Source organism: Ciona robusta, chromosome 5 (genome assembly GCF_009617815.1).
Source record: "Ciona robusta chromosome 5, ASM961781v2".
In the NCBI taxonomy this organism is placed as follows: Eukaryota; Metazoa; Chordata; class Ascidiacea; order Phlebobranchia; family Cionidae; genus Ciona; species Ciona robusta.
The window spans coordinates 5,559,576-5,585,202 of record NC_143239.1 but is presented as its reverse complement, the minus strand read 5'-3'; the positions used below and the strand labels follow the sequence as shown (position 1 = coordinate 5,585,202).

At 33.2% G+C, this 25,627-nt stretch overlaps 1 protein-coding gene across 2 annotated transcripts; it reads left to right on the top strand.

The window, feature by feature from the left end:
• The first annotated feature begins 560 nt into the window (after nt 1-560).
• LOC149735945 (unconventional myosin-IXa-like) lies at nt 561-25,369 on the top strand. Of its 2 annotated transcripts, XM_089877774.1 has the most exons (38): nt 563-1,814; nt 2,125-2,219; nt 2,550-2,612; nt 4,592-4,691; nt 5,629-5,778; nt 5,995-6,159; nt 7,005-7,124; nt 7,943-8,077; nt 8,440-8,555; nt 8,987-9,128; nt 10,608-10,791; nt 11,120-11,216; nt 11,970-12,120; nt 12,349-12,429; nt 12,619-12,750; nt 13,091-13,411; nt 13,706-13,794; nt 14,039-14,230; nt 14,495-15,165; nt 15,356-15,531; nt 15,961-16,130; nt 16,310-16,543; nt 16,894-17,047; nt 17,282-17,341; nt 18,089-18,227; nt 18,516-18,652; nt 18,905-19,060; nt 19,354-19,515; nt 19,797-19,902; nt 20,164-20,302; nt 20,550-20,694; nt 20,965-21,082; nt 21,293-21,530; nt 21,807-21,950; nt 22,324-22,473; nt 23,366-23,460; nt 23,742-23,967; nt 24,381-25,369. In XM_089877774.1, exons 1-38 carry the CDS (start codon nt 1,005-1,007, stop codon nt 24,487-24,489), a joined length of 6,672 nt encoding a protein of 2,223 aa, XP_089733900.1. In that variant the 5' UTR covers nt 563-1,004; the 3' UTR covers nt 24,490-25,369. The 2 variants fall into 2 exon arrangements, with proteins under 2 accessions (XP_089733902.1, XP_089733900.1); XM_089877776.1 differs by lacking the exon at nt 22,324-22,473 and having other exon boundaries at nt 561-1,814.
• Nucleotides 25,370-25,627: the final 258 nt, after the last annotated feature.

Below are 25,627 nucleotides of genomic sequence, written 5' to 3'. Positions count from 1 at the left end.
CCACGGCCTACTAGTGCCTGTGCATATAGTTCTCTAAAGATAAAGAAAATGTGTTTTTATGACTTGATAGTGCCCAAAAGAACATTCGCGTTATCACTACATCAGTTTATTTCCAAGGTAAAATACACAAGTGATCATCAGCATATCGGTTAATGCAGTTAATGGTTGTTTGTGTATTTCATACTTATGGCTACGAGGCGGTCAGGTAAGTCTAAATAAACCATCGTAAAAAGTTAACAGGTTAAAAATACATGTGAACAAAAACTCCTTCATTCTTTGATTCACAATAATTTGTACAGCCGTCTGTAGTAAATTGGATTATTGTTTTAAATTACGTCGCGGACGGTAAAATTCCAACTTTATTTTTAATATTCAAGAGAACGTTGGAAAGAAATTCGATATTTTCAGTATCAGATTTCTATGCCTAGTCGAATTGACGTAATTCCGTATATATTTGGAATGCATGGATGCGTGACGTATTTGTCACGCTTGAGTGAAAGAAAGTTTCTCAATGATGAGAGATTGACAGCTTTGCGTGGATCGTAGTTGACAATGTTGACAGTTCACTTTGGAAAGTCTGTTATTTATTTTTAAATCACAAGTAGGTTTTTAATTGTAGGTTGATCAGTATGCATTGTTAGATTGTGTATATATTCTGTTAGTTGCTATTTTATCGTTGGTCACTCCCTTTAACCGAATATGTAGGGAAGTTTTAGCTTTAAGTTTGGTCTTATAATACACTTACAGCACAGTATTTGTCTATTACCAGCTTAGAGCCACTAGCATGTATTGAAAAGTTGTATGTTTATTAGGTATGCCTCATTTATCAATTATTACATAATAAGTTTAATTTATATTTAAAGTTAAATGAGTAGGCTATTCTAATTGCATTTTCCAGGTTTACACAGTTGCAGTTGTAGAAAACATATAAAAAGATGGAAAACATTATAGATTACTATATATCGTCGTTTGGGAATACTTTGTGTGCTAAATAAAGAGCGAAAATGGCCGCAGACGCAACATATTTGATTCATGTGCATCCCGTGGACGTCTCGGCCTCCTCGGTTGTAGAATCTGTACGCTGCACGAAACGCACAACTGCCGCGGAGGTCGTGAGAGAAGTTATTGAAAAACTAGGAGTAGAGAATGGCTCCTCTTATGTGCTCGTTGAGATGCATAAAGATAGAGGGGAGGAAATGATTCTTGCTCACTCTGACTTCCCGGTGCAGAGGATGCTGTTATGGCCCACTCACTTCCAGCACTCCTACAAGTTTGTGCTGCGGGAAATTGATGAAACTGGAAGCGTGATGTACCATGGAGCCAACTCGTGGCACGAGAAAGCTGAGAGAGTTTCCACTGAAAGAGACATGGCTTCTAAAGGGTTTCTACCCCCTACGAAACCCTCCGATTCCGACTGTCCTGATTTATGTGCGCTATCATCTTTGACACAAGAGAAACTTCTGGAAGTTTTACAAAAGCGATTTATGAAGGATAAAATATACACTTATTCAGCGGACACCCTTATATCCATAAACCCCTACAAATTCCTCCCTGTCTATAACCCAAAATACATGACGATTTACCAAAATCGGCGCAAAGAGGATCTTGAACCACATATCTATGCGATTGCCGACACTGCGTTTAACACAATGGTACGAACCAAGCAAAACCAATGTGTTGTCATAACAGGGAAATCCGGATCCGGTAAAACGCAAGCCACACATTTTCTGGTCCACCATTCCCTTGCTCTTTGCCAAAAAAGTTACGTGACTGGTGTGGAAAATATGCTTACTGGTGCCGGCCCTGTTTTGGAGGTGGGTACTTTGTTTATCAAACAAAATTTAACGATAATGCCGGTTGAGAAACCGAACTTAAAAAGAAGGCAGGCATGGGTAGTTACTCCTATAAAAATGACTTAGATAATGTCTTTTGTCTACAAAGCCAGTTACTGTATAGTGTAGTTTTCTTATACTTCCTTCTCATTAATAATATAATAATTGTACACCATACCAAATGTACCATATTTATACACACAGTAGGCCTAAAACTATATTGGACTTACTTCAATAAACACAGTTAGAAAAAACAATGGTAACTAAATTACCCTTTATCTTACTTGGCCAGGCGTTTGGAAATGCACAGACAGAGCACAACAACAACAGTAGTCGATTTGGAAAGTTTTTGAAAATATATTTCTACGGAAGTGGTTTATTGTCGGGGTAGGTGTATAAAGTTTTCACTCTACTGTTTGAAACTTTTTCACAGCACTCATTTAAGCCTTGAATGCATCATCTTATAGATTTAATTGGGTTCAGTAAATTATAGATATAAAAATGTGTTTTTTGTTCCTTTTGTTTTAATGTAATTTTGATTGTTTGTATTCTATGTGGGTGAGGTCCTTGTATTTCTTTTCTTTTAAAGTATTATATTACCTATTTTAAAGTTCATATTGTTTTGATTTTTCATAGCAAGTGGTATGCTTTAGTTCACTCATGGAGTTTCTGTTTCTTAAATTCCAAGTGTTTTATTCCTGTTTCATTTAATTTTAGAGCTGATGTCCAAACTTATCTGCTTGAGAAGTCACGTCTGATACATCAGGAACCTTATGAAAGGTAAGGAAAGAGTTTTATTAAATTTATTCTGTTTTACGTGGGTGAGTCCTGCAACGTGACAAGCCATGGGTGCTGGGATTTAGGCCAGAGTTGGCACATTTCCACATGAACCTAATCAGATGTTGCTTTCATGGTAAAGAGGAATCTTACCTTAAAGAAAATTAAGATTGATTCCTGAGTTATATTTCTTTGATGTGGTTAGAGTTATAAGTGTTTAGTCTACACTCCACATTTTCCTTTGATTATCCACTAATTTGAACTGTATTACAACCTCTGTAGTTGCGTAAGTTTATAATAGGTTATTATGCTTTAATTGGACACCACATGATAACCTTTTCGAATATTTGATGTGTGTTGTAGTTTAGATTGAGTAGATTGAGTATAAAAACCTTTTTTGGGCTTTTTTTCGGATCTTTTTCTTGAACTAATGACGTTCATTAGGAATGACTTACACACAACACACAGAGATAAAAGCCACCAGACATGTTAGCAAACATTGTTGACACATATACACTGTATTTGTAGTTTGACACAAATATCTTAGTGAAGTTTCCATATATATATTGATGTAACCAAGCAACGTGACTTACTATTGGTATCTCTATTTTTCGTGATATATTTAAATGGTATTCTCAACAAAAATATTAAAAAATAAAAAATCTTAAGTTTTTACAAAATTTGTAAGCTGAATAAAATTGAAATGTGTTAAAAGATAGGATTGCTTATAAACCACTTTACTGTATTTTTATAGCATTTTCAATGTGGAACCGGTACTAAAAATGTATTAAACTAGATGTTCATTAAAAAGAAAAGGAAAATATTAAATTGTGTCAAAAGATGTATCTTGCTGTATTAATTATTTCCATACATGGAGGTAACTCTCGCGTATAAAAGGCCTGACATTTCAGCGACTTAAACCAAAACTGGTGTACGAGAGAAAATTAACCACTGGGTGTAAGTTGGCAGTTGTTGACATTGCTAGCACTTACAGCAGCTCTCCTACCCTTTAAGGTTACGCTGTGTGATCCCACACAAATAAAGTATGCTAATGGTATGCTGTTCACTCTCTACAGTGAGTGCTGGAAATGGTGACTGGTGTAATTTGACCTACGCTTACTCCCATTGGTGATAAGTCATAACTGCTATGGGAGCAGGGGAGCTTGGTCTAAATTCCTTCGCTGTGGTCTTTGATAGGCATAGAATTGATAATAAATTTTTTGAAATTAGTTTCCAATTGGATATACTATAACTCCTACTTTTATAAGCAAACCTTCTCTTGTAAATTGTGCCTGTCAAAGTTAGCATGCTCTTTGATCCTACAAAATATGCTGTTTAAAACTAGTACAAAATAATCAAATATACTGTCCAAATAATATAGCTTCGGAGCTCAGTTGTGGAATAATATAATTCTTTAACCTATACATGGAATCTGATACCAATGATAAAATTTGCACTAACTTTTACATGAGGGAAAATCTAAGACAAAATGACAGGTATTCACATCCTAAAACTTGTAATTGCATTTTTTTATTCACACAACTTAAATTTGCTGGTTGTTGGATAATCATCACACATATTTTAAGTGACCCACTTTTTAAAATTGTTTGTCAAAACTTTAAACATGTGGCTCATGTATGCGGTGGTGCAGCCAACTGTAAAAATCCCTACATACAAACTATAAGACACACGCGGTATAATGTTTGGAAAAATGGGGCTTTACATGACTTAGAAATACAGCCCGTTCTATGTGGGTAAGATTCTACCACAAGGAACACTAGGGGACTTGGTATTTAGGTTAAAGTTGACCAGTCACCCAAAAACCCCTCTGAGCATAAGCTTCGCCACAATATGTGTTTTTATATATAAATCTACACAAGATTAAAAATGGGTTCACAACATAGGGGGTTTGTAGTTCAAGTCCCACCTAAGTGATTAAAATGTTCTTAATACGCCACCTTTAAAAATATATTTATTTACAGGAATTTTCACATATTTTACTATCTACTGTATGGAACCTCACCAGAGGAACTGAGCGAGTTATATCTTGATCAAAATGCAAGTTACAACTACCTAAAACAGGTTTGTTCCAATAACAATATGAATTTATAGAAAGTTGCATTACTCAAATTTAGGATTTTTTAATGGCAGTGGTTTTGCTGTGAATTCCCTTCTTATGGCTGGTGTAACTTTTTCAATCTTCGTTACATATTTAAAAAATAATTTAATTTATGTATATTTTTTTTCTTAAATTGTTAGTTGTAGATAATTACATTCCCAAATAAGGCTGTAGCCTGTGTCCAATATATTTGAACTCTTGAATTGATGTCACAATAAACTGCACTCATACAATAACCATAGTAGGATACAGGAAGTTAACCATTATGGTGAACTGCTAATGTCAAAAACAAATATCCATACTTGGCAATGAAGACTAATGTTACATGCAATGACACAACTCACACAAGACTATATCACTAATGACTATACTGTATATCTAAATATCTTGCAACAGCCTGCCGTCTGTTTTCGTGTTTTGTATGCCATACCATGTGGTACACAAGTATTAAGTGTTAATAACTGTGATATTGCCCACAAATTGTCCACAACTGGTCATTGGGTAACGTGTGCCGCTGGAATGTAACCTCAACACGACCATATCATAGGCAGCGTTAGGAATACACAGGGCAACTGTATACACATTGACTGGGATAAATGTCACCCAAATTTTTGAAACAAGGATGACATTATATATTTTAGCACACCAGTATTATTGCTTGACCGCCAATGTATGATGTTGTTTAAATCTTGAATTATCTTTACAGTAGCCCTGTCTTCTATTTTGTATGCTCTTTTGTATTGTGATGTGCCCTACAAATTGTCCACCACAGCCAGGGAATAACCCCCACCATATCATAGGCATAGTAACATTAGGGTGCGTAGGGTAACCGTGTTGAAATTAGTTTATACCTTAGATAACCTATGTACTTGATTGTTTAAATCTTAAATTATGTTACAGTGCAGTAAACAAGAGAACCCTGATGCACCTGCCGAGCTTGAAAGATTACGACAAGCCATGGAAGTAATGGGTTTCTATGGTGGAGCTCAGAGAAGCATATTCCGACTCATTGCAGCAATTGTGCTGCTCGGGAATATTACTTTCAGAACGGTATGTGTCTTATAAAGATCTAGTAAGAATTTTTTTGTTTAGCTTTTTTAATAAATGTCTGCATTCACATTCAAAAAAAAAATCCACTAAAAAAGTTGTATATGGATAGAAATGCTCAAATGTAGTCTGACATTCAGAATGTGGTGTAAAACTGTTAACTTTTAATTTAAAATCAGTTTGTAAGTTTTTTCTTACAAAATTTTCTGTCATTTTCAGAAATCTGGTCGTGATGAGACGTTGGAAATCGTTGATGAAAGTTATTTAACGAGCGTGAGTTCTCTGCTTGAACTTGATGAGAATGTCGTGAGGAAATGCTTACTTACAAGGAAAGCAAAAGCGGGCGCAGGCGAGCGATTTATACTTGCTCTTAAACTACATGAGGTAATTGTGTGTTTTGTATGATAATGTTGTTCATAGGCACAAAACTATATAAAATGCTGGGGAGGCAGGGGTAGACTGATTAACTCAAATTATTACCAGTGCCCTGTGTACAATGGTATTACTAATACATTTTGATCCGCCCAATATTAAATCATGGTCTATCGTTTTTGCTATCAATACAATTGTACATAGAATTAGGGAGTCATATGCATCATGTGATACAAATCATTTAACAAACCTTTTTACTTTTATTTTAAGATTTAATTTAACACAATGCATTTAAATTGCTGTGCTAGTATTTCGAAAAAAGAGATTTATGTTCGTTTTCTCAGTAAGAGTTTTTACTTTGTCTAAGTTTTCTAGTAGGTTGATATTATGAAGTGTGATTTATGATTCTTATGTGTTTGCATAGAAGTAGTTCATTAAATAAAGTGCTATCACTTCAAAAAGCATTTCCTGATTTTAATTAGGCTGAGCAAAAGTCCATGTGTTTTAACTACAATCAGTTAATGTTATTGTTCTTTAAAAGTAGAATTATATATATTTATATAAAATATATAAATATATGTATAACTGTTTTACAACAAAAATAATTTTCAATCACCAAACCAGTAAGTTTTACAAGATCTTGTCTTTTTAGTTTGGAGGACAGACAACTTTTATTAACCTACCAAAGTAGCACATCCGCACATATTTAACATTTGGTTGTTACATCTTATTTGGTTGTTACGTCTTATTGTTTTTTTTTATAAACTCGTAACCTCTTATAAAATTTGGATAAACCGTTTTACACCTGTGAACTTTTGTTCCTTAGTTTATTTAAATGAAATTTTATATTTTTTCAGGCAAGAGCCACCCGGGATGCAATGGCTAAAGCGTTGTACCAGAGTCTGTTTGACTGGGCTGTCAGCAGTGTGAATATGGCACTAGCGCAAAAGACAAGGGACATTAAACTTCGTTCCCAGGTGGGTTCCATCAACTATTCCACCAGTTTAAACCTGAAACTTCTGTATCTTGAAAGGGGCATACCAACGAAAAATTTTTTTTATGTGATTTTTTTAAAAGCTGTTTCGATTTTTGAAACTTTGATTGTAATCACATTTGAGCATCTCTTTCCTTATATAAATTTTAATTTTTTTTGGTTTATGCCTCTTTAATGTTATATTCGAAAATCATACTGTCCTATGTCCTAATATGGAAAATTTTAAAATCAGTGCTTTTCTCATTAGTGGTTAAATAAAACCACTTGTTTTTAGCACTATGTTGTCATATTTCATTAAACAAAGATGGTATGTTGGTTTAAAAGGGCACTGTCATTCTACTATTTGCTTTTGGTTTGCTTTGTTTACTCACAAAGCTAATAAACCACGTCCGCTATTAACTAACTAACTGTAACTGTATCTTGCTTAGTCTCTTTACTTCACCATTAACTGTTACTATCTATTTAGGAAATTAAATACAACATTTTTTAAACATTTTTTGATACAATTTAATGTAAGCAGGTTTTATGTGAACAATATATATAGAAAATTGAATACAACAAACTGTTTTTTATTTTCAGATACAAAAAAAACTTATGAGTAAAACTTAATTTTTGGTTCTCATATTTTAATCAAATTGATTGCAATAAATGAAGTTTTAATTGCTAGTTTGTGGGTTGCCTTTAAGCAAAGTATGTGAGAATAAATTTTCCCAATCGCTGAGTTAAGATTCCACTTTATATTCGCGAATTTCCTTTTTTTAAGTAAATAAAAAATACTTATATTTTTCTAATTTGTCACAGAGCCAATGGTTAGGATTACTTGATATTTTTGGATTTGAAGATTTTGCGAAAAACAGTTTCGAGCAGTTTTGCATCAATTATGCGAGTGAACATCTTCAACATTATTGCATCAAACATACTTTTCAACTGGAACAGGTCAGTTTTATTATAGGTCACTACATATGTAGGAATCTGCTCAATTGAATATATGAATGTAATTTGCTAGCTTTATCCTCGCGTGGTTGGTTGGAGAACAACTACTTAGGTTCCTTCTGGAATTAAAACATGACACTTTTTTTAATTCTCTTCCAAATGAACGAATGTAACTTGTTAATCCTTGCTTGGCGGGCAATGGCAGTCATTTATAACACAAGTGTTCTGTTTCACGCACCTCGTGCCTGCATACTAGTTACCACTTATGTAACAATTTTAAAATCAATCTTAAAACAAATATTTTGAATGTTTTTTTACGCTTATGAATCAGTCTATTTTAAATGTTTATGTTTTACCAACTGTAGGAGGAATATCGTGCTGAAGGTTTAACATGGAAAGAAGTAGATTATGCCGATAACTCTGGTTGCTTGTTGCTCTATGAGAAGAAACTAACCGGGCTTTTCCATCTTATTGATGAAAAGTAAGTTAAATATAGCACGGTAGGGAAAGATCGGACAACTTTTCATTATATTTTCCTGTCTCATTTAGTAGTAAAAAACAAAAATTATAAAACCGTATCCTCACGACTCTCAAAGGCCGTTGTTAATTGTTAAAAACATGATCAGGATATTTGAACAATATGTGCTAAAGGTGTCCGTCTTCCCCCACCCTACTCTATATGATAACCAGACTAGGGCCTCAGTCGTTTTGTTCTTACGAACATTGCTCCAACCCATACATAAATAAAACGAAATGAATAATAAAAAAAATTCCCCATAAACTTACATATGTGGAACTTCGTTAGCGGACATGAGGTGTTTGAAACAAGATACCCATGTTCCGTCTGATGTTGCACTGCCATGCAGTAATAATACAAGTATCATCATATTTATTTCACTTCTTCCATCCTAGCTTCCCTGGTGCCAACAACCACACGTTGCTCTCAAATTTCAACCGAGTCCACAGCGGTTCACGATATTATGAGACAACTGTAGTGAAGGAAGATGCCTTCATTATACAACATTATGCTGGGAAGGTCAAATACCAAATAAAGGTAGGAAAAATTAACATTATTCTGTATTAAATCGTTTAAACTAGTGTATTTAAAATGTTTTTAACTTGTCAGACGATAAAAAGTGTTGTAACTAAATTCTTATACAAATGAATGTTTATATATACAAAGTTCTTATGCTTAGAACAAAGGACAGTTAAGCTCATAATAAAAATGTCTGTTTTCTGGAGCATATGGCATTCATATTTGTATAGGATTTTTTATTTCTAGAAATAAAAACACTAGTGTGTTTCACATTGAAATACACAAAACATTTTAATATTTTTCTATTTGTCATTTTTTTTAAATTTCCATTTCATTTATATGTTATTTATTTATTTACTTCTGCCATTCAATAAATAGTAAACCAGATTATTAATGACAGTTTTGTCAATTCCAGGATTTCCATTCATAAATAATCAATAAACTAAACATAGGGGCACAGCAAAAGTTTGCCAACGGTTTAAATTTTGGTTTGTGGAAGAAATTTATAAGTAATGTCACCGGTATTTATAAAAATAAATAATTAATATTCCACTGCTGGTTATGTACCATGTTGCATTACATGTATCTACTGCATTTACAATATTTAAGTGTATTCTCTCTTTATTATTAGTTCTTCAAACTTCTGCAGTTAAGTTGCCCATTCGTTTTTTATATTTTCGGAAAATAATGCCCATTCGATTTTATATTTTTAGAAAAAATTACCTATTCGTTTTGATATTTTCAGAAAAAGTTTTTTACTGCATTTGTTTAGGTTGAATTTTTATTAAGCAACTGAAACGTATACTTTTAAAACCACATTAGTTTGTGTTAATAACGTAAACAAACAGCATGTAGTTTATAACATTGGGATTATAACATGGGAATAATGCATTATACTTCATACTAAGCTTATTACATAGCTTATCTACAGTGTTTAAGTTATACACACATGGATAAACTAAGTAATTAGAAAATTAAAATACTTAGTGAAACTTACTCTTTCTAGAGTTGGAATAAGACCCTATTATATATTTGACCCTGAAAGGGCATTGATTTAATTAAAGAAAACTTTTTCATCTTGTATGTAAATTTTTATATTCACATTCAGGCCATTATTCCAATTGTTAAATGTAACTGTTTCAACAAATGAGGTTTCCAATCTTTAATGTTATAAATGTAACTGTTTATGTCATCCACAACCACAATATCATCCCAGATCTCGAATATCATCCCAGATTTTGTTAAAAATTTAAAAATGTGTCGCCTATACGTATGTATATTGTAGTACAAGTTGTAAATAATTTTGTAAATAATGGTTACAAGTAGAAAAGTCACAAATAAACTGCTACAGACACTTCCTATCTGCAGGCAAAAATACATGCGTACTGTTTGTAGCAAGAATATACTTAAAATAAAATAATTTAAAATAAAAATGACACATCAAAGACATCGAGACAGGAACAAACTGCTACGGAACTTAATTTCCACATTCTACAGGATTTCCGGGAGAAAAATCACGACCAAGTCCGTGAGGATCTGATTAATTTAGTGAGGACGACCAACTCCAGTTTCCTCCAGGGTATTTTGTCCAAATCCCCCGCTGCAGTTGTTAGGTGGGGTGTGTTACGAGCCACTGTGCGTGCTACTTATGCATTCAGGAATGCAGGAAAAGGAAAATTAGGTAAGTGGTATATTGCTATTTGTAAATTAACCAATCCGGCCTATATCCTAGGACCGATGGCATGCCACACCACGGGACTTCACCCACATAAAATAGAAAATAATTATTTTTGTTTTCTACAGCTTTAATTTTATGACCATGATTTAAATTTTTTTTTAAATTTTGGTGCTGCATTTAACTTATCCATTAGCGAAATCACCCAATTACTATTACTTCTTTAAATTTTACGTTTATTTATAATCAAACAATTCAGTTTTTCTACGCCTGGTAACAAAATCGTCAAAAATATATTATCAATATTTTAAAAAATGAAAATTTGTTTCTTCAGCCCCCCTCACACCACACACAGTAACAGATAGATGGCTGGGTAAACAAGTGGAAACGGAAGAAAAGATGAATCAAGCTGCTTATGTACATCGGAAAATGTAAGTTCAAGGCTCGTTGCTGCTACCCTTGTGGCGGATGTGTCCAAGACACTTAACAGCAATTGCTCCAACCCAGTGGTCCTAAAAATTTATCTAAATTGTCAGCAACAGAAAAAATAATCACTCACAAAGTTACATACGTGATAGCTCGCAAGCTGGCACGAGGTGTATGAAACGAAACACCCGTGTTATATCCACTGTTGTTTTCTGGCAACTTTAAATTGAATTTAAATACTTAGAACAGAACTAGGTCATAATATGGCTGTAAAAAACAGACGACACTTGTGCAGCACTTTCCAATATGAAGAGCAATTGAAAGCTATTAACTCATAACTTTATCTTGTTGTAACACTTAACCCAACATTGTCTAACGAAAGTGTTAAACTTGCCAATATTATTACAGTGTTTTGTTGCACCGAAATAAATTTACCATCTTAAAAGATGATTTAAATATTTTCATAGATAAAAGGAAAGAAAAAAATATATGAAATTAGTTATAATAAAAACTATTATGAAAACATTTAAATCCTACCACTTCAAATTTTTTTTTTTTAATTTTCTTTATTTTTATTCAAATTTTTCTCCCAGGCTGGTTGAAATTATTGTAAAACTCAATGTTTGTTTAAAAACAATTATATTTTTGTTCCAGGTTATCGAGACTTAAAATTGCTAAAACTATTCTTTCCAAATTCCAACTAAACTTTTCAAAATATTAAAAACTTACTTTAAAATTTAAAACAATTTATTTTCCAGGTTGGCTCGGTTATCCCTCCAACAAACTTCTGTGTCTTCCTCATCCTCCGGATCAGAATCATCAAGGGAGGGAAGCTTCTATGGGAGGCGGAAGGTGAACGCAACATCCAGAGGAAGAAAGAAGACCAACAGCATCACCCAACAATACCAGGTCCAACATTTTTAACAAATTTTCTCAATTTTTGGGTAAAAATATGTTTTTTTGGTAACAAATTTTAGACAACAAAAGTTTTAAAATCTTTTTTAAGTTCAAAGTTTTTTTGCAAAACTTTTTCCGCACAAATTTTATTTTTGGGGTAGTCGGCATTACCTAAATTAACTTCAAACATAAATATTTTTTCCTATTATTAATATATGCAACAACTTGTTTTTTTATCAGGCATCACTGGGCTCACTTATGGCAACACTGGAGAAAGCTCATCCATTCTTTGTGCGCTGCATTCAACCTAACAGTAAAAAGGTAATTTCAAAAGTTTTTCTTTAACCTAACAGTAAAAAGGTAATTTCAAAAGTTTTTCTTTAACCTAAAACCCAACTTCTTTTGTTAACAGTTAAAAAATGATTTAGAAAAACTGTTCTTTTACAAAAGTCCTCCAAAAAATTGTTATTTTTAAAAAACCTTTTCTTTAAAATTTTTAAATTATTCCAGGCTGCGTTAAAACTGGACGACAAGTTGGTCCTCCACCAGCTCCGGTGCTCCGGACTCCTTCAAACCATCCAGCTTCATCAATCTCGTTATCCAGAAAGGATGTCGCTTGAAAAGTTCTCATCTCAATTCAAAGTAAAATTTTAAAATGACAACCTTTTTTTAATGAAATGCTTTAAAGGTGTGAGGAAATTTTTTTGTTGATAAATTAAATTGTGCCTCATCTCATCATTTTTGTTCTTGCTAATTTAAAAAGCACAAATTCATGAAACAAGTATTTCATATCTTTTATTAAGGTAGAAAATCTAGCTTTTTTTAAGAAAAAAACAGTTCATTTTAATTCAACCAACTGGTTATTGATTATAAATTAAATAAAAGGTATATAGTTTACAACAAATTGATAACACAGTACCCTACACTTACCATAATCCACAACTGCTCCAACTTTCATATTCAATAAATTTGGTTCTCCCAGTTACTGATGCCACACCAGGAGATCACTTTATCAGGAATCAGCAACTTCCTCATCTCGATCGGATTAAAACCTGGGAAGCATTTCCAGACCGGGAGGACCCAGCTCTTCCTTCGCGATCATGCATCCCGCATCCTCAAAGAGTCGTTGCATGAAGTTGTCCTCAAGCATGTGGTCCTCCTTCAATCTAGGATCAGAGGATGCATTTGTAGGAGGAGCTACCTCCAACAAAGATCAGCAGCAATTAAAATACAATCCTACTGGAGGATGTTGGAAGCTCAGCGGGAAATCGTGGAGTGGCATCTTGCAGCTTCTATTATACAGGTAGGAACTTAGTAAGGTTTAAAGTTTCATATGAACTGACACATAATTATAAGTTATAAAAAGAGTTACCATTCTATGTTACTGTTCTATATTTAAATTTCTATGATGAATATATCATTTATAAATTTAGATGATTGAAAATATTATTTAGAATTTATTTATCCTGGAGACTTGGGCAACAACAGTCATCATATCACAGTTTCAAACATTATCCACTTATGAGCAATCAGGTGTATAACTTAGTGGTGATAGTCATTTGGTTTTTATAAATGAAATAAACCCATTATACCACAGGATGCGTGGAGATGTTATTTAGCACAGAAGTTTGAAGGTTTAATGGTTCAGTTTCAAGCTTGTATCCGGGGGTACTTGGTACGAAGGAGGTAAAAAATCTACCTTTTATTTCTTTTTAGTTACAATAAGTGTGGATGCTCACAAACTGTTTGAAACCTGCTGAATAAATTTTTAAAAAATATTACTCAAGTTTAAAAAATCTATGTTTTTAATAGAATTTTACCTATTTGTTTGTTTAAACACTTATATAAATTTTGTAAAGTTATTAGTACGGTGTCTGTTTAAAACTCTTGAAATATTTGTGTAATATCATTGTTTGTTGTTCTGGTGCAGAGTCCAGGATGCAAGGAGGAAGAGGGTAGAAGAGGAAGATGATCAATCTGCCCGCATCATTCAGCGATCCTGGAAGAACTACAGGAGCAAAAAAAGATCAAACGCTGCCGTGATCATCCAAAGAATATACAGAGGACATCAAGCTCGAACGCTGTATAAAAATATGCAGGAAATCAAAGAAAATGAAAAAGGGTAAATATATGTGTTAGTGTAAAATTATTTTAGCTAATCTTTTTAGTTGATGTTTATTTTTATAGGTAATAAATGATTTGAAGGAAAAATATGACTGTCAGTTCATTACTGCTAGGTTAACTGTTATATTAACTTGGCTTTGACTGAAAAATGAATATATAGTTTGTTAGTTTCAGTTTGTTAGTTTGTTACTCAGTTTGTTAGTTTGTTACTGATACTCTGATAGGTTAACTATTATGTTAACTCGTTAAATATTAAACCCAGAGCTCAAGTGGATGTAAAAGAAATCTTGAAAACCAAAACTGAAACCTCACAAGACCCCACCAAACCTGCCAGCGTTGAAAAAGAAAAATCAACAAAATCAACACCAACATTCAACGACACAAACAACAATCACGAACCATGTTGCCAAGAACCAAAGCCGCAACCGGACGAACCCCCCACTGGCCCCAGGCCCCAGTTCAGGCCTCGGACCAAAGCGGGTGAAGTCTTCTTACAAGCTGCGTACCCAAAAAGTAAAATTGAAGTCGTTAAACCAGTGGTGTACGTTCCTTCAAGCAAGAGGAAGTCCACAGATGAGGTCCTGGATGGATGGAGCAAATCTTATGATCTTAAGAAGTCGAATAAGAGTCCGGAGCCAGGGAGGTTCCAATACACAGCTCCTGCATCTAAGTCCAAACCCCCGCCTGAGGAAAAAAATGAAAAATTAGGAAAAAATGAAGATTTTTCAAAAAGTGTTAAACCATCTAAAAACAAACGTTTTTTAAAACATGGTCAAATATCGACAAATAAAGATCTGGCTGTTGGAGAAAATTTATCATCAAGTTTAGTGAATAATACTGTGTCTGTTGAAGCTGACGCGAAGAAATCCAATGAAGTTTTAAAACTCGATGATATTGAAATAAATACAGACAAGACGGACAAGAATTACATGGGTATGTTTATCATATTTTATTTCAAATTTAAAATTATTTTTTTTATGGTTTTACAAGCGTTAAGGTTTATAGAATACCAATTTTTGGAATAAATTTTTAAATAAATGTTTCAAAACCAATTAAAATCTTATATTTTATGAAATAGTTTTTATACAAACAAAAAACTTATTTTCTAAAATATTTTTTCCAGAAACAACATTTCCGGCGAAAGTTGAACCCCAGAGGAAACAATCTAAAGAACTTGCTCGTCTCGAGAAGGAGTGGCTGGCTTTCCAGCGGGTGGAGCAACAGAGGCAACTCATTGATCTTAACAGGAGTCAGGATGGAGTGAGGAGGAGGAATAAACAAGATCAGAGGATCAGAGATGTAAGTGATGCAGAGTTTTCAACTTCGATTTTATCCTTTTAGTTTTTTCATGGTGATAATTTTATTAAAAATTAAAAAAGATATTCCTTTTATATTTAAGGTTTAGAGGCGAAAGTTTTGTTGTTTAAAATGTTTGTTTTTTATCTAAAAGTACAATTAAAATGCATTTTTAACAGTAAGATGAGTGAAAAATTTTGATTCGTAAATGACAAATCTACCTTATTGCTAGCATTAATAAAAATCCAGTAAACAAATAAAAGCGTCAATCTATTCAGGAAATAACTTTTTAATGTTTTTTGAGAAAAATGTTTTTGTGGTTAATGCATAGTCAACAGTAACAAGGGTGTAAAAGTTTGATTAGAAAACTTCCTAATTGGATACATTAAAGAAAATACCTTTAAAGATTAAATAAACTGTCAATTTTTGCAGGAAATAACTTCTTTAAGGTTGGAGCAAATGAACAAGTTGAGTCAACAACTTAAAACCTTTGGTGTTGGAGCAGAATCCATGCCGATGCTGGAAACAACTCCATTTTCAAGAAATACTTCGAATACAAGCGATTCTTCCACTCCTCCACAATCACCATTAAAACTGGAAAGGTAGAAAAGTAGAAAAAATTAAATAGAATTTAAATGGCTTAAAATTAAAAAGAACTTTTTCAAGACATTCTTTGAATTTTTTTAATATACTAAGGTTTCTTGTTACTTTTTGTTGCTGTTTAAAGTGACTGGCAAACTCATGTTTTTGTTTAGGTTACAGTTTTGTTTTATACTTTCAGTGATGCGCAACACATTTTGCCGGATAAGCCAGTGATGCCAAGCAAATCCTTGGTCCCAACCAAAACAGTTTTGCAAAATGCAACTGAAGCGCAGAGCAAACCAGTGGTGCCAAATAACAAATCAGATTCAACATCTAAACCAACAGAGGTATCTGAACCTGCTCAGAAAGAAAATGGCCTGGCAACACAAAACCCAACCAACCCAGTATTTGCGAGAAGTCTTTCAATGGAGAGGTAAAACTTGTGCATCAGACAAGTTGCTAAATATTTACTTTTGTAAACTAATGTTTCTTGGTCTATTCTATGTGGGTGAGGTCCTGCCTCGGACTTGGTATATAGGCCAGGTTTGGCCCATTACCCAATTACCTAGGCTACTATTTATATTGATCATGCATGGCTAACTAATAAGTGTAGCAGGCAACATAGACCTAGCTAAAACCAACATGGTGAAAAAATGTTTAGAGTGATGCACAACAAATTTCCCCAGTGTTTCCAGCAAAAATAACAGTTTCTTATATTTCTAATAATATTTTGTTATTTTACGGATAAATAGCAGTTGATTAAAATTCATACTTATTATACAGTGTTGCCAAAGAAATGCCACGGCGCCAACGTAGCAACTCAGCAATAGAGGCGTACGTCGCTTCCAAGTTACAACCCCCATCCACTGACCCAGTGGCAAGGAAATCAGCGTCACTAAGCGCTGAAGCTTTCGCCAAGAAATGCATGCATGACCAGGTAAGGGTGTATTCGACTCTTGCTTACGCTAGATAGTATCTTACCCTACTCGAATTTAATGTGTCATAGCATTTAAATGCATGCATGATCACGCAGGACACTTGTATTTTAATGACATGTAGCTAAAATTAAACAATTTTTGTAATTTATTTACTCCTCTGGACCCACTTATAAAAACTTTGTTTTTTCTATAAAATTAATTCATTCACTTTTTGTTGTATGTATTTCCACCAGGGTGAAACAACGCACGTAGAACATGGCCAAGATTTAGACCAACCAGAGTTGCAAAATCAAGTAAGATATAAAGTTGTATATGCTCTATGATTATACACTGTCATATATTACATTATGTACATCCAGTGATGTAAAATGCACTTTTAATTTATTTAATTGCCAGCAAATCAGGTTACATTCATTCATATAAGTAACATTACGTATAAAATAAGTCACATTTATGTCTTTGCTTGTAAAATTATGTAAGTCAAAAGTAAACAACAATTTTTCTCATTGACTTTTTGTGTAATTATACATTGGAAACATCTTTATATGTTATATTTCTATCACTTATTATGATCCTGAAAATGTTTCTTTAATATTCAGTCCCATGATACACGGTTATGTAGAAACCAAATACTTTATATTCTAGTCTAGCGTGACTAATGTGAAAGTCAAAGCATTGGTTTATAACGACTGGTTGCTCTTGTAAAAAAAATAGAAATTTTAAACAATGCTGCGACGCGATAACATAACAGTATCATAGCACGGTTGCGTTAAATGTATTTGTTTGAAACTTGTGTTAGATTAGGGTCTGGTTATCATTGATAAACAAGTAACTTATCACAGACTGAAAGTAAGTTGTTACTTAACTTTTAGTACTGCTTCAGGTGTATTTATAATTCCTGCCAGACTTGAGTTATCTTTTTAAATCAAGAATAAAGTGTTCAAGAGATTTTCTAGCAATTGTTTGTTTTTTAATCAAAAGGACTTAAAGAAAAAATGTGTACATCAATAAAAAAAATAAAATATAATTTAAAAATCCAGGTGGATGGGGTAAAACGGGGCAGTGCGTTTATTGAGGCAATGAGGAAAACTTTCTGGGGTTCAAGTAGGGGTCAAAACCGCTCTCACCCATATCTTGCTGAAAAGAAATCAACAGACAGTGTTATATCAGCACATGGAGGTAAAATGGAGTTTCCTTTTTTCTATGGAATGTACATTTTTAACAATAACAAATATAGTTTTTATAAATTTGTTTTATTTTTAAAATAAGTTGAACCTTTTTTGTTTCTTTTTATATTCAAAATATAATGTGGTTTCGTTTTTTCACTTTCGGTACTACATGTGGTACATGCTGTACGTCTGTACTGTAGATGCATTTTCATAATTTTTATTTATGATTAATTCCCTGGTTTTTAATTTTATCCTTGTTTTTAAGTTTTGTCATCTAATTAATTCTACATCTTCCTAGGATCATCCGAGAAACTCCACCATCCAGAAGATCATGCTGTCAACATCAAGTCCTTGGAGGAAGAGCAATTCTCTCCAAAGCTCCTCGTCTCCAGTGCGGATGAACTTCTTCTTCTTGATGACTTTATTAAGAGCAAGGTAAGATTTAAAAACTGTGTAAAAAATATTTAATTGAATAGGAAAATGTAATTAAAATGTTCTATTTAAATAAAACAGTGTAAATTGTTAAACTATTTAAAATGTGTTTTTTGTACCTGTCTTACTGCAATTAAACAGTGTTTTTTTAGGTAATAAAAATGAATTTTAGCTAAAAACTGTAAAAATTGAACAATATTCAATAACTATGCAACAAAATCAACAGCTTTATCAATAAATTGAATTAATTTTTAGACTTCCAACTTCAAAGGAGACAACTTAGTTGATCAAGTTTTCAAAATCTCGTTGAACGAATTTTGTGCGAACCTCACAGCTCTGTACTCACTAACAACGCTAAGTGGTGACACTAATGGTCTAAGATACAAAGATATTGTTGCCAACTTTAGACAGGTAAGAACCACAGCTTTTTAGAAGGTATTGTGGAAAGAGTAATTCTTACTTTTTCTAAAAATTGATTAATAGTTTTTTATTTTTTTAGCAATTTCAGAAGTGGATTAATTTTTGTATAAAGTTGAGAAGTAGTTAAAACTTATTTTTGTTTCGGAACCTCACCAACATAAAATAGAATGAACCACTTTGAGGCAATAAGCTAATCCTTAAATCCTAGGACCCTTGACATTTCACTTGCGAGATCTCACAAAACATGGAGTAGAATACAATTTTTACCCTACTATTAAAAACAGGTGCTCGAAAAAACAGCGAACCATTATTCCTTGGACCAATACGCTGCGATGATGGGGGTGAATGGTTTCCGTGGTTACATGAATGAGTTTATGAATGACGTTCGACCGAAATATACAAAGGAAACAAAATCAAAACGAAAGAAAGTTAAAGATGACTCAGTGGTATGTGACTGATAAGTAACTGTGATGAATACGGCAAGTTTGACCCTGATCTGCTGCCCAGATTTCAATAGATTTATATTTAAAAAAGAGACTGGTGATGTCATTTAGGCAGAATACATATCTTTTATAATAAACAATTAGTTGGACTTGATTTTTGTCTGTTTTGTTTTCGTAGCACCAGATCCTTGTCAGGCATGCATTACAAAAAAAGAGTTTGCAATTTAAGGATTTTTAATACTTATATTCATATGCAGAATAACCCCTTAAAATTATTTCTTCAGGAAAAACTCGGCCACAGTTTTGCTGGTGTGCAGTGGGGAATCACTCAAGTTTGTGAATTTTGTGGAAACACGATGTGGTTGATGGAAGCAGGACTTGTGTGTAAAAGTAAGTTATTTTGTAAATCTTTTGAACATTGGTTTTGTGAAATTTCTGAACCTTTTTTTTGTAAATTTTTTGAACATTAATTGTAAATTAACATTAACTTTTTAAACAAACAATTTTTACTATGTGTGTAAAAATACCTGTTTTTCTGAATTTATTTTCAAATAAAATATGTTCAAAAAATAAAGATATGTGATATTTTTTAACAGAGCCTGAAAAAATATAATAGTACACTTACTATATTATGACATTACAATTCAACAGTTTGCAAGTTCGCTTGCCACAAAAAGTGCTTCAAACAACTGACCACTAGGTGTCCTGGTTCCATGGAGGGGGGAAGACAGAAATCGAGGCCGAAGAAATTGTTCGGAGAATCTTTGGCAAGTCTCGCTTCAAAAGATGGGTAAGAACCTGGATTTTTTTTCATTGTTTTTTTATTCGGTGTATTTCTGATCTGGAAACACTAATTTTGAATGTTTACAGTTGGGGATCTGAAAATACAAAAAACACACTTTTGGTGTTTAAAGTTTGAGAGCTCCGGTTAGAACTTAAATTACCGAAAGCTCTGCCTCACGAAACACAGTTTTTCTGTTAAATTTTGTTAGATTATCTGATCTGTACATTTTTACATGAAACACTCCTCTCTACAGGCTAGTTCCCACTTTCATTGATAAATGCATCAGTTACATGGAGATGAATGGGATTTATCAGGAAGGTATTTATCGGAAATCTGCTGCGGCTACTCAGAATAAATTGTTGGAAGAATCGCTCAATAAGGACATCGAGTGTCAGAAGGTGAGGAGAAAATTATTTATCGCTAAATATGGGTATAATAACAAGTAGATATATATGTGTGTGTGGTTTATAACTGAGAGGTGTATGCAACAGAACACCAATGTTGTAATGACTGTTGTTGTCCCACCAAGCAAAGATAAATAAATTTAATATATTATTCACACAGTAACATTTATAAATCTGTAATTTTTTTATTTTAATTAAAAAAATTAAACAAAAATTTCTTTATGCTGTTATATGGATATTTTAGATAAATTTTTTACAAAACAGGTAAATTTTGACGACTACAACATTCACTCTGTTGCCTCGTGTTTTAAGAAGTTCCTGCGTTCGCTGCCGAGCCCCTTGGTTCCTTACGACAAATATTTTGAATTCCTTCAATCTGCTCGTGAGTGTTTATGCTTATATTAAAACTTTAATTCTGCAATTATTATATGGGTTTTCTAAATTGTTAGCTATAAATTATGAGAAAATATGCATAAAGGATATAATCTTCCACAAAGTTAAATATGTGGTAATTCATAAGTTTTTTTTAAAGGTTTAATTTCTTTTTTAAAAAATATTTATTTAAATTCATTAAAATTGTTTCATTTTTAAGGTTTAAAAAATGATCGCGAAAGAGTGAATGCTCTGTACCACGTCTTGGAGGGTATTCCCCAGCAGAACCATGCCACACTCGAACGCATTGTGTTCCACTTGGCACGAGTTGCGCAACAGGAACCGACGAACCGCATGTCCCCGAGCAACTTGGCGATCGTGTTCACTCCGTGCTTCTTTGCGGCCCCGACGCACGTGTCACCGATTGAAGCAGCTGAACATGTTGGGGATATGACAAAGTGAGATTTAATTTATCTTGTACAAAATAGTATGAAACAGTCATCATATGGAGATTTTTTGGGGGGAATATTTTTACAATTAGCAGCTGTGGAAATTATCTTTCTAGCAAGTGGATAATTTTTTAAAGATATTTCAATTTCAGCTAGTTTTTCAGCCATAAAGTTTTCTTAATGTGTAAAAAACTTTGAGATAAAAATAATAAAATATTTTAGATAATTATGTTTAAAAATTTTGAGATCAAACTCTGATCTTCCTCTTTTTATTCTCCCTTACAGAGCAGTGGAGTGCGTGATCACTGAACAAGTGAAGAAAGTCCGGAGCACACTGGAGAGTATCTCGGAGTTACAGAGCGTAGAAAGCTCAACGAATGAAAGATTGAAACAGATTCGACAATCTATGGGGAAAGGAAAGAAAAGAAGGTATTTTTTACTTTTTTATTGTTTTTATTCTTTTTTTCCACTTTTTTGAATATAGGTTTCTCAGAAAATAGTTTGTTTTGTTTTTTTAGTTTGTTTTGCAGTTTTTTCCCTTTTTTCAAATTTAGAATACGGATGCTGCTTAGGGTAAATAGTTTTAAAGGGAGAAAATATAACATTTGTGTTTTACTTACTGATCTATATATTAAGAAAGAAGTATTATATTGGCTCCTTATAAACTAGTTTTGTAATTTTAAAGGTGTGAACATTATTTTTATTTGAAAAACTAAAATCTAATTTTTACTAATCGCATTTTGCCGTGTATTGGTTCACATTTGTCACCCATGCATGCTGCATGTAATTCATGCAAACCTAGAATTCGGCCGTCAATCCAGTCCGGACCTCGCTCCCCCCCTCATCGGAGGCCTCTCGCTGATCCCAAGCTGGATGTAGTGGAGGAGGACACTGATCTCATGAAGCAGGAGATGCAGTATGAGAAGAAGATCGCGACTCTGCGGAGCAGAAAGTCAGTTTTGAAAAATATGAAACAGGACTTTTTTTATTTTATGGTGTTCAAAATCTTTAATTGGAAATTATAAGTTTTGAATCCTATTTTTTTAAAAGTTTGAAAAAAGTTTAAACTTTAATTACTAACTTTTAATTTTATACTAAATTAGTTGTTTTTTTCGAATAAAATTTACCTACTGGTTTACCTTCCAGGGCTTTTGTTAACTTTAATTAAAAGTAGTTTTTTTTTTCATTTTTTAAATATCTGTTTAAGCAGCACTTTTAAATTAATAATAGGCAGAATAACCTACTTTTCAGATTGTACTTTACAGGAAAAATAAATAGGATTTTTGTATACTATTATACTGGATAATTATGTTTGCGTATTATGTACTTCCTAGGCATGTACACCATGAGAAAAATGACTCAATATTTTTTTGTTTTTTTTATCGCATAAAGCTAGATATTTTTGGGGGAATTTTTTTAACATAAAACTAAATCTTTCTTATTACCAGTTTGAGTTTGCTGTAATTCAGTTTGCGTATTGTGTGTCTTGCGTCACATTACATCAGCAGACACATCACATAAGCATGCGCTTGATTGGTCAATGGTTGTTCCATGTTTGCAATATATAAGCCATAAATTTGTTCCCTATCCATGTGTATTATAAGTGTATACATACATGACTATAAGCAGTATTATTATGGAATGATAAGGAAACTGAAACTATCGCTTTTAATCTTTATAGAACTTCTTTTTTTAGCATTTAAATTTTGCAAGTACAGTTAACATTAAATCTAGCTCTACAAATTTATCTTAAAGATAAATAAAAAAGATTTTTTTTAAATTGACTGATATGGCACTTGACACTTAACTCCCTTGTCTTGTAATGCAACAACTTCTCTTTCCAGGGAATCCCTCACAAATAGACTCCCAGCTTTAACTCCACAACTACCAGATGATAATCATCATTTCCTTAATGAAGACATCACATTTACTTATCCAGGTTTGTATATAAAATCCAAAACCTATTTTAATTAGAGTCATTTTTTTTTCATTGGGTCTGTGTTTTACCTTCTTTCCTTGCTTTATCTCTTTTTTCGATTTCTCTTCTTTGCAGTTTATCTTTTTTTTCAATATTTAAGTAAAACATTTTTTAAATATATTTTCTCTGGATATTGGGCTAATTCTGATTTAAATCCCAGGTTCTTGCCCACATAGAATACAACAGTTTTTAATTTCTGAAACTGATTTCCCCCAAAAAATAAAAATAAGTACTTTTTTCAGCAATAGTTAAAAACATTCACCTGCGGCACCTCAACAAGCATCGAGCCATGACCCCTCACTCGCGGCGCCGACCCACCAAATATTCCTCATCTTTATACAGCAAGAAAGCCATGGCACCGGTGCCAGAGGAAGTGAAGCCACCGCTACGACGAGTGTCAGCCAAGGGAAAGTTTAAACGACTCGCATCAGCTGTTCAGCTTCAAGACGACAAGGATTCATTTACCAGGTTAGGTTTACTGGTTAGCTACCTTTGTGTTCTTGGGTAATACACTTACTGGCAATTGCTCCCAGGTTTGGTTTACTATTTTATTACAATAATTTCCCATAGGTTTAAAACCGTTGTCTTAAATCCAAAGTATGAAAGCTCAAGACTGCTACCATTGTGGGTATATTTGTTCTTGGGCAAAACACTTAACTGCAATTGCTCTAACCTAAAGGGCTCTTATAGGTTGTTGAATTGTCAGCCATTAAAAATCCCTCAAAAAGTTATCACCCATACAGTTACATACATGATAACCTGTAATTGGACACAAGGTGTAAAGCATGTGTTACAACGACCGTCGTTGCCCCACTACGCGATAATTTATTTATTTATTTTGGACCAAACATTGTTTATTTAGTATCTTGCCTTTTAATCAGGTCATCACTTATTCGAAACCCAATTCATCGGCCTCATAAAAAACGAGGAAACGCAGCTGATCTTCTTGCCAGTAAAGCTTCTCAGCTTAGCAAAGTGACAAGTGTGTAAAGTTATAAAAATGTATCTCGAAAATTTCACTTAACCAACATTCTAATTACGAATCATTTTTCAAGTTGCACGAAATGAGATTTTCCTTATTTAATTTTTAGCCTTTTTTCTGTGGAAGATGTTTTATTTCTTTGCTCTCTGTAACTCCAAGTGTGCTTCCTGCTTTTTTGAGATAAAGTTTCGCCCTAAATTGACGTTTATATGCACACGTAGCAGTGCGGTACTTTGTGCGACACATTTTTTTACGGTTCTGCATTTGAAACGTTTTCACTTTTATGTTTTGTGGTACTTACATATTAGGTATGTTGTTTTATTACTCCCTATCCCCCACTGTGCGTCTTGGAATTCATGTTTTTCTCTTGAAGCTAGAAAGGTCCATTATCTAGTGATGCACAAGCATCAAAAGTGCCAACCTGCGCAATTGGAATAAAAAATATCGGTCAACACTGTTCAAAGCACAATAATGTTACCCGATATACTCTGCGCATTAATATCACCCAGCAGTGTTGACCGGTTTTAATTTAACATACTACTATTTCTGTAAAGAAAAAAAATATGGTCACCCATGCTTCCAAAGACCAATATGTGCCTACGATCAAATCTTATGTAAAACTCAAAAATGAACACCCGGAAATCGCTTTGCAATGATTTGTGCTTACCTAATCTTAATGTTTCAATTTTTATTTAAATTTTATGTTGCTTGCTTCTTATATTTGCCAATATTTATTGCATGTATTAATCTCAGCCATGTAATCACCTAACAGTGCCGCTTTGGATTTAAAATCAAGTAATTCCAATTTATTTGCGTATCCTCACGAGCCTATTTTCTCATTATTTCTGCTGATTCTAATAAAGTTGATTTAAAATGACCTTAACAAAATGGACAATGTTTCTTTCTTAAAAATGTTGCAGAAATAGCTTGGAATTTTTTCAATCAGGAAAATCTTGCAGTCTTGAGCAAGAAGTTGATTTGTCTGTATTGTTACTACCACAAGACTAGAAATAAAGACATGCTAAAGTTGACAAAATATGATCTACTCAAGCTAACATTCTATTCTTCAAAAGCAGAGTAATTTCTAGCAAGCAAGTTATCCCTTTAGAATGTTGCAAGGTTGAGCCATGACTTTCTCTGGTTTTG